General features: G+C 38.4%; 1 protein-coding gene and 1 pseudogene across 3 annotated transcripts; both read left to right on the top strand.

The window, feature by feature from the left end:
- The first annotated feature begins 816 nt into the window (after positions 1–816).
- On the top strand, positions 817–2217 carry LOC141816931 (UPF0481 protein At3g47200-like; annotated as a pseudogene).
- Positions 2218–6954: 4737 nt separating this feature from the next.
- Positions 6955–9714, top strand: LOC141816930 (regulator of nonsense transcripts 1 homolog). Of its 3 annotated transcripts, XM_074704652.1 has the most exons (4): positions 6955–8442; positions 9108–9213; positions 9346–9608; positions 9698–9714. In XM_074704652.1, the coding sequence occupies exon 1, from the start codon at positions 6955–6957 to the stop codon at positions 7630–7632; it is 678 nt and encodes a 225-aa protein (XP_074560753.1). In that variant the 3' UTR covers positions 7633–8442; positions 9108–9213; positions 9346–9608; positions 9698–9714. The 3 variants fall into 3 exon arrangements, with proteins under 3 accessions (XP_074560753.1, XP_074560752.1, XP_074560754.1); XM_074704651.1 differs by lacking the exon at positions 9698–9714 and having other exon boundaries at positions 9346–9668; XM_074704653.1 differs by lacking the exon at positions 9698–9714 and having other exon boundaries at positions 6955–7488; positions 9346–9668.
- Positions 9715–10236: the final 522 nt, after the last annotated feature.

Consider the following 10236-nt stretch of genomic DNA (forward strand, 5'->3'; position numbering starts at 1 on the left):
ACATTGATGGAGATAATTTAATGACCGTCATGATTAAATCACTGATCTCCACAATAGTAAATCAATGATGATAAGAAGGTGTCTCAACAGTTGAAGAAATGCATTTAGAATCTAAAAGGACTATGATCCACATGGTCGTATATATTGACACTGTTATTTTGTCAAGCAAAATGATTGACCAGGTCTGGATCTGTATTATGGAAGTTATTTCCTTTTTAATAATACGTGATTTAAGAAAATGGAAGAAGAGAAGAGGAAATCAAAGCACCGACACTTCCCCAAGTTTGATAGCCTATCCGACTCCTCTTCCAAGCAACGAGGCAGGTTGCCGAAGCGATCTAGGTTAGAGCTGCCCTACTGGTTATTTAATCATCCTTGTTTGCCTGTCTTTAGTTCTTCTTAATCGTCTCTTTTCTTTTCTACGTTTGTTAGGTTTTGCGTATTCATATTTACGCGCAATATATATATATTTAAGTTTGCATAACTTCTTGGAATCCAGAGCTACAAGTCTGCAATCAACTTTAGACATATCCTTCAAAGTTTTTTTTTTTTGAACTATAAGAGATGGAATTGGAGGTCGCCGAAGCGATCTAGGTTAGAGCTGCCCTACTGGTTATTAATCATCCTTGTTTGCCCTACTGGTTTTTGTTCTTCTTAATAGTCTCTTTTCTTTTCTACGTACGTTTGTTAGGTTTTGCGTATTCATATTTACGAGCAATATATTTAAGTTTGCTTGATTTCTTGGAATCCAGAGCTACAAATCTGCAATCGACTATAGATATCCTTCAAAGGTTTTCTTTTTTTAAACTATAAGAGATGGAATCTGAGCCTATGGCATCCCACGATCTTGAAGATGATGACGATCGCTTGTCGAGGACTTTCATGGGGAAACTGAGCTCGGCCTCAGGCAAACCGAAGAAAGACATCCAGGCGACGATCTTTCGGGTTCCTGAAAACATCCGCAGAGCCAATATCGATTCTTTCGAACCAAAGATGGTCTCCCTCGGCCCCTACCACCATGGAAAGCAACGCTTTCTAGCAACCGATGAAAGGATCAAATTGCCTTATGCTACCAACTTTTTCAGGCGCACAACCGGCATGGACGTGAATTTAGTGCCGCTCATGGTCAAGATAATCAGGCATAAGGAGTCGGATTTACGTTGTGCCTACTCGGAGAATATCAAGATGAACAGCGATGAGTTCGTGGAGATGATGATGCTCGACTTCGCTTTCATGGTCGAGTTTCTATGGGAGCAAGCAGGAGGTCATAGAACACAGATGGAAGAGTACTCGTGGAAGTGGGCAGCTCCATCGATTATCAACGATATGTTGGTTGTAGAAAACCAGTTCCCTCTTCCTATCCTTCTCTTTCTCCTCTATGCCTACACGGCTGATTTGCGTCGCCATGATACTTCCTTACCGGAATTGGCGGAATACCTCTGTCATCGTCTCATGCAGCGAATTCACCGAAACCTCTCTCCGAACTCGACCTCGACCTTGAACTTGAGCCCTAGAAGCTTTGAAAAAAGTGGCCATTTGCTCCATCTTTTCCATTCAAGTCTTGTTAGCGAGCTGGAGGAAAAGCAAATTAGCCCCCTTCACGACGTCGACTTATCTTCCTTCCCCAGTGCAGAGAGGCTCCGAGCAATGAGAATGCAATTTGTAAATAAAACCAATGGCAGTAGCTTCTTGGACATCACTTTCGACAAAGACGAGATCCATGGAGATTCCTCAACTCGTCATCAACGATGACAACATCGCCCTCATCCGAAACCTCATCGCTTTCGAGCAGCAATGCCATTGGATCTACAACTACGTCTCCACTTACATTTGGTTCATGGACTGCTTGATAAACACTGGCAAGGACGTGGCCGTGCTCCGGCAACAGAAGATCATTGTCAGCCGCTTGAACAGTGACGAAGAAGTGGCTCACATATTCAACGAGCTCCGAAGGACGAATGCCCTTGTCGTCGACTTCGATCATTTCTATCTTGCAAAGGTAATGAGCGATGTGCAGAGCTACCGCAGAAACAAGTCTAACAGACTTTGTGCGCTGTGGAATCTCTCATGGTTGAGGCAAAACTATTTCAAGAATCGGTGGGTGACTATCGGTGTCATTGCAGTTATTTTCTTCAACCTTCTCACTTTGGTGCAAACTGTATTTGCTATTCTCAGTTACGTCAAGCAGTGAAATTAAGTATATATATTGTGAAGACTAATGATGGCGATTGATTTTAATTAATAAAGGTTTAACGAACGCATAAGTAATATTTATATTTAATATTATCATATTTGTTTATGATGGTGTTTTCCATAACTTGTATACATATATCATTGGAGGGAGTTTTCCTCTAATTTGAGCTTCTTTTCTTTTCTTATCTCCTTATTGTGATACTCTCCTTTCCTCAATATATGAAAAATATACTATATGTTCCTTTCCCTTTCTTACTAAGAGTGTGTGTCTCCTTAAGGGTTCAAATCCTGACGAAGCCATTACCTGTTCTGCGTTTAATTTCGATTTACCTCCTCACAAATGGTTGTAGGGCCGACGTGTGGGGCCCGTCTCCTGCAGAAGAGTGTGTCTCCTTGGCATCTCTTTAATTTGGGATGCCATTTAGATCTTCTCTCTATCGATGTAATGTCCTCTTTTTCTACACTTAAAAAACATGTGATATATGATTATTTTTGTTAGTGAAATTGATATATAGTTTAGGTGAGGGATCCTTAATGCTTAGAGGGGGTAGAGGTCTCTTCTTCATCTTAGTAAACGAGCCAAGTCAAGTTATATAGTGTTCAAGTTTGTTTCGTAAGGTAATCAAGCTAAACAAAGTCAAATCTAAAATGAACTAAGCTCTTGAAATGACTGTTTAGTTTGGTTTGATTTCTTTTTTATAAGCTTGAGTTTGGTTTGAGTTTTGTTTGAGCTTTTCGTTTAGATGTTATCAAACTTTCAATTTAAATTTATTTGATTATTTTAAACTTGATTCAAATTGTCAGTTGCTGCAATGACTCTGTAGTTCTTTATCATTAATTATGCATTTTAATATGTTGTGTTATGTTAATCGTTGAAATTATAGATCCATATTTTTATATTTTTAATTATCCAAGTTCTTATTCGATTTATAAACTTTATGCTGCTTAGGATTTATAAGTTCTTTCATAATTGAGATATTTGGAGAAGCAACTTGTGATTTGAATATTTGATAGTGTCTATGTCATCACTAAACATCCTTTGTATTATATATAATATGACCATTTTAACAATTCAAATTTAATATTATTCTCACTCTAGTTGTCATGAAATTAATTAGATGAAATAAGTAAATTAGCCTTGGCAGTGAAACAAGAAGGTGCTATGATGCTAATGATTTTGTAGTGATATGAGTAAATTTATCCATACAGGGTAAAGATTTTCCACAAATAAATTATTTTTTAAAATTATTTTTAACAAACAAACAAACCCTTGGATAAATATACAAATGTAACCATAGATCTAGATCTAGATCTAGATAGAGGAGGGTTAAAGATTTTCCACAAACATGCATGTTATTGTTTCAGTCAACCAACTATATATTGCTGCCAACGACGATAACATTGTCAAAGAAGCAGTTGAGAGGTTTTTTTCATCTTTAATTTGCGCACATAATGGACTTCATTTATTATAAAAAGGACATTTTTCTATCTTTTCACATCGAAATCTTCAGCTATCATTTTCTTAATACTCTATCGGCTTGGTACGTATCTTCTTATTGATATATATTTATAGTTGTTTCATTTGAAAACATTAATTATACTTGCTCAACTCATTCATCATGTATATATATATAATAGAATATTTAATTTTTTTTGTTTGTTTTTAATTGTATTTCTTAAGCTAATTAATAGTACTCTTGCATCTGTAATTTTTTCGGTTGTATGAAAAATAAAAACGAAAGGGAAAAGAGGAGGAAACAAAAACAGAAATAGAAATAAAAGAAAAACTGAAGAGAAGGAAATAATATATTATTTAATTTGGTCGCAAAGAGATTGCGGTTGAGAATATTAAAAATACTAGAAAGAGAGGAGATATGTAATATTAAAAATAATAATAAGAGAATTAAAACTGGATTAAAGTTTTTTTATTGATTCAAGTGGATTGAATTGACTTTGTTTATCTAATTTAACTATCAGATTTTAAAAGACGTATTACTGATTCGACCAACGATGGTAATGATAGACTTATTACTGATTTTAAAAGACTTATTTTTTTTGTTATTCATCCAATTATTCCACCAACTTACTACAATTTTATATCACGCAGTAAATTAACACCCACCTGCTTCCTATTAAAAAAGAACTTGGATCATGCGTGAGAAAAAGGAAAAATAATATTATTTTTGGGTAATATTAAACGAAGACGTGTAAGTGACAATAATAATTTTTGATAATATTATTAAACGAAGGCGTGCAGTTATACTATTCTTATCACTTGCACATGCACTACAATAATTGTTTTGCTAGCTGTAATTCTTATCCCACGAAAGTTTCCCATCGACCACCAGGATAAATTGGAAAGCGCATACGGCGGCCAATCCAGCCTAGCATCCTTTGATTGTGTTCTCTATTTGAAAGAAAAGCCTAGCATCCTTTGATTGTGTTCTCTATTTGAAAGAAAATTCTTACAAATACGTCGTAGCTGGGGATACGATCCCTAAGTCACAATTCAGATGTCCTACCGTTGTACCATTATCCCAGAGACATTAATGATACTGTTCATGATTTAAAAATTTGGAACAAAATATATATATATATATATATATATATATATATATATATATATATATATATATTTATTTATTTATTTATTGACCTGCAATTGTGCTATTCTTATCACTTGGCTTGCCCTTGCACTATTATAATTGTTTTGCTAGCTGTAAACTTGTGCGATCACATGGCATGCATAATATTGTTTTTAAATTAGCATTGACTTAATGTTCAGAAAATCAATTTAAAATGACTTTATATATATTAATGATGCTGTTCAAGATTTAAATATCTGGAGCAAAAAATATATATATATATATATATATATACAGGATTGATATCCTGCGCGAGTGTTTTGCACGACTGCTGTGCGACATCTGACGTGACGAGGAGTTTCACTGTGCATGTCCACCGCATCGTCCACCGTGGACGCCGAAATGAAGGAAAACCCTACAAAATCCCGCCTCTCCCAAATCGCGCGGCCAAACCTCAAAATCGTCACGCTTCCCTCTCCCTTGTCTGCTCTCCACGGCGATTCTGAGATCCCAAAATCGGCCTCCTACGCTCGAAAGCCTTCCTGATTCTGCTCCGTTTCCTTTGTGGCCTGCGGAGTTTGTATCCCCGTTACCGTCGGCCCTCCTGCACGTCGTCCGTCGCTCAAACCCTAGCAGCCGTCTCGAGCGACGACGCCATCCTCTGTCCATCGCAGCCGGCGTCGACCCTCCTTTGCCAACTCCGCCTCCGCGCTCGGCGTCGCATCTCCATCGCGGTCGCAGGCGGCTCGGCCCTCCGGTGATCCTCTCTGCATCGCGCGAGGGAGGAAAGCGTATTCAGTCTACTACTGAGGGTCGAGATCTTGCGTCGACTGGTGGCTTAATAAAGGTCTTCTCCTCACTGAAATCATTAGGGTTTAGGGTTTAGGGTTTACTTGTTGCTTCTTGGACTATGAGGAAGATACAGTGGACTACTTGTTGAAGACCAAAAATCCTGGATAGCGAGCTTCGAGTATCGATTAGCGAGCTTGCAGCAGAAATCTAGTGCCGTTGGATCATACTTCTCCAAATCCTGGATAGTTACTGTGCTATGAAGGATCACCAGGTTCTACTATGAATTTGATCAGCAAATAATCCACTTTCCAAAATCTTAATTTCTATTCAGAATTAACTGTTTTGTTTGTAGGAGAGAAGTTCTACCATCGTCATTTGATAGCGAGCTTCGAGTATCGATTAGCGAGCTTGCAGCAGAAATCTAGTGGCGTTGGATCATACTTCTCCAAATCCTGGATAGTTACTGTGCTATAAAGGATCACCAGGTTCTATTATGAATTTGATCAACAAATAATCCACCTCCCAAAATCTTAATTTCTATTCAGAATTAACTGTTTTGTTTGTAGGAGAGGAGTTCTACCATCGTCATTTAGAAAGTTCATCCTGTGAGCTTCCTAGAATATTTGCCATGGCCTCAGTCACTTGTGTATTCCAATGAGCTATTGATAAGCAAGATTCATTAACAAAGACAAGCTTGACTAAAAAGATTTCAAAGTTGCATGCAAGGTTTGTATATTGCTTAAAGGAGCTAGGAGCATGGCTACACTACAAGAAAATTGGTCTTTAACAACACTCAAAAGACATCGGTTTTACCATAAAACCGATGTCTTTTACTTTTTTACAACAGTTTTAACAAAAATCGATGTCTTTGAGAAGTTGATTGGAGACTACGACAACGATTTTTGGAGGATATAACAACGGTTTTAAAATCGTTGTCTATGTCCGTTATTTTGGGACTACAACAACGGTTTTTGAAGACTACGACAACGGTTTGAAAACCGTTGTCTATGTGCGCTTTTTTATAACGACAACAACAGTTTTGGAAGTTATAACAATGATTTAAAACCGTTGTATATTTTCACTTTTTTTTCTTTCCTTCTCTCTTCCAAATATTTTTATATGCCTTCCACTGCGTGCCAAAAAAAATTAGTAACCCGACGACGTTGCCGTCTCCGCGACTTTCCCCTTCTCATTTTATTTTTGGCTTCATCTTGTAAAATCCCTAAAGATTTCCCAAACTTGAAAAAGACAAACTTGGCTCAGTCTTCTCTCTCTCGCTCTCCCATTCCCTCTTCCTCTTCCTCTCGCCTCCCTCGTCGTCGATCTGAGGGGAGCGCGCGGCGATTCGGAACCCTAATCGTAACCATTATTCGCGGGGCTAGCCATGGCGGCGCAGTCGGTCAACAACCTCTACGAGACGGCTTCGCAGCCGGACACCGGCGGCGATGCGTACACTTTCCTCGAATTCAACACCCAGGATGACTTCGAGGACTACCCGGAGATCCAGGAGCTCTCGCAGCCCTCACGATCCCCCGCTTGGCCCCTTCCCCCGCCGCCGCCCGAGCCCGTGCCGGAGTCCCCCGCATCCGATCTGCAGGCTCCCGAGCCCACCCTGTCGCCTTCCGCATCGACGCCTCTCGGCGGTCCTTCATCGTCCTCCAAGCCCAGGGGGGCCGCTGGCGGCCAGGCGGCTGCCGTGGCGGTAGATACCCTGGCGGCTGGGATGAGCGGGCTCAACTTCGAGGAGACTGGGGATGAGGGTTACGAGTTTGGCAAGGGCAATTTTACCGAGCACGCGTGCCGGTATTGTGGGGTGCACAATCCGGCGTGTGTCGTTAGGTGCAACATTCCGACGTGCAGGAAGTGGTTCTGTAACTCGCGGGGTAACACATCGGGGTCTCATATCGTGAATCACCTGGTAGGTGCTAAGATATTATTGCTTATATTTCTTTCCATATTTCAACATGCCAAGCACATCGGATACCTGTTTCGGGAATCACCTGATAAGCAAAATTTGGGAGAAAGAGCAGTTTTTTCCCATTATTATGAGAAACGGTTTTAAACATAGACAACGTTTATGTATTAGATCAACTCACAATGCGATCGCACAAGGGCACTGCCGGACCGGAAAGGTAAGGGGGAGTTAGAGCTAGGGTTTTCTTGTTTCGATTTTGAGTTGGATTACTTGGATTCCTTAGATATGGCCTGTTCAAATGCCATGCTGAGAAATTATATGTTCAAATGCTACAATGCATTCTATTCCAGTTCTTGTCAGTTTTTTGAGATCATAAGACTCTATAAACAGATACTTTGCCAAATCTGCTAGAAGCATCAGTGTGAGGAAACAGCAGCAAGACTACTAGAAGCATTGTTGAACAATGTAAAAACCAGAGATTCAAAAGCTGCCAAATCTGCTATATCACCATTGTCAATGTACCTTCTAGATCCACAAACACAATCACAGCAGGGGAGGTTGCTTGCAGCACTTAGTTTTGGGTGATCTTTTTCAAAATGAAGGTCTTGCTCGAAGTGCAGATGCTGTTTCAGCATGCCGAGCACTGGTAAATCTTCTTGAAGACCAACCAAGTGAGGAAACAAAAGTAGTAGCACTCTGTGCTCTTCAGAACCTTGTGAAGCTGTCATGAATGTTTAAGATATTAGATCGTGGAATTTAACTCCTGCATTGAAGCTGGAATTAGTATCATTTTACTCACTCCCAAGCATAATGTTTGCGTTGTTTATCCTATTTACTCTTCTTCAGGTATCCTAAAGAAGTCTTGTCTTGTAAAGTTCACTCCCAAGCTGGAATTTTTTTCAGCATGCTGTGTCTTGTAAAGTTAATGAAAGTGTGAATAGGGAGCAAACCATCTTGGTAAATTACATTCTCCTTTTTTTAGAGAAAATAAGGCAATTTGAATTTTCATACTTAGTTATTATTTTTTAAACTGAAGTACTTGTGTTATTGTTATTCAAAATGAGATTTCAATGCTTTTGGTAGATATATATATCTGGTTAAGGAATATAATATGCATGTTATGTTTTCTTGGATTCAAAATTTTTACCAAACAGAGGCAAAGTTATATATACATCTTTCTTTTGCACATTACCGAATGCCTATTTTTGTAATTGTACACTACTAAAATTATCAAAGTAATCCACTTGTACATTTGTGTTTTATTGAATTGACAGTCTGGGGAATTCCACTTGGAAGTCAAAGATATGATGGATTGTCACTTTTAGCACCAGTTAGCTATGAAGCATGACCTCTTTTAGTATTAGATCAGTTAATTTAACATTTTTTTAGTTTCGCAAACAATTTGGGTTACTAGGATAGCTTGTTCTCTATCCTTGGGTTATACAGTTACACATTTAAATCAGCATGTATCTTATGATCAAAGCCATGATCTTGACAAGAAAGCCAAGACTCACAAGATAACCAAGATCTAACTTTGATCCTTTAGGAAATATAACTGTATATATATATCTATTTTATTTGATAATTCATGTATAACTGTATAACCATGGTTTTATCAGCAGGTTGATTGGGACTTCCAAGATTCAGGATAAGCTTCGACGTGATATTGATGCTCATCTAGATTCAGTTCGGTCTGCAAAAATTTCCCAGCTTAATGCACTGTATGAGGTATGTTAAGATTTTGTTTCTTTACTTTGTGTAGAGGGCTCTAGTGCTATTGTAAATTCTACTTTATTCAGACCAAAACAGATTCAAAGTTGGATGACTATAGGTTGATGATTCCATTTTATATGCTCACAGGGCCAACTTAATAAAGCCCTAGCGGAACTTGTAGAGGCTCTTCTTGATGCAGCTACTGATGATACCTGGTCATCAATAAGAAATCTTCTTCAGCGAGAGACTGAATCAGCAACCTCTGGATTTGCTTCTGCTCTTGCAACATTTGATCTTGACCAGGCAACTATAGATAAAATGATTGTGAGACTTAAAGAATATGGCAGGTCGGTGGTTCAATCTAAGGCAAGAGAAGAGGCTGGAAGAGTTTTGATTCATATGAAGGATAGGTGGTTGCATTTTGAAAGTTCTATTTAACTTCTGTCACAGATTTTGTAGTTAGTGGAATAATTGAGTATATTCTTAATTTTGTATTCAGATTCTCTACATTGTTCATTAACATTGAGTATATTAACATCGGTGCTTTTCTATTTGTGATTTGTTGGGGGAATTTATAATATTATGATAATTTTATACTATTGGGAATTAGATTGATGTCACTCTTACTCGATCATAATTTACAAATAACATAAAAAAAGTGTTATTACAACAGTTTTAGATTCAATGACATCGGTTTGGAAGCGTTGTCGTTAAGTGTTATTACAACAGTTTTAGCATCAATGACATCGGTTTGGAAGCGTTGTCGTTAAGTGATATTACATCGGTTGAAAACCGTTGCTAAAACTGATGTTAAACAAATATTACATCGGTTTTACACCGTTGCATAACCGATGTCTTTGAGTGATACTACATCGGTACTACATCGGTTACAAACCGATGTTGTTAATTGATACTACATCGGTTACAAACCGATGTTTAAAATGTCAGACCTTTTACATCGCCTTCATAGACATCGGTTGATTTTCTCATAGACATCGGTGGAAAATCGATGTCTATGACTGTTTTTCTTGTAGTGCT

Source organism: Curcuma longa, unplaced genomic scaffold, assembly GCF_044706935.1.
Source record: "Curcuma longa cultivar G26 ecotype Majalengka, Jawa Barat unplaced genomic scaffold, ITB_CL_G26_1.1 contig_18645, whole genome shotgun sequence".
Taxonomy (NCBI): Eukaryota; Viridiplantae; Streptophyta; class Magnoliopsida; order Zingiberales; family Zingiberaceae; genus Curcuma; species Curcuma longa.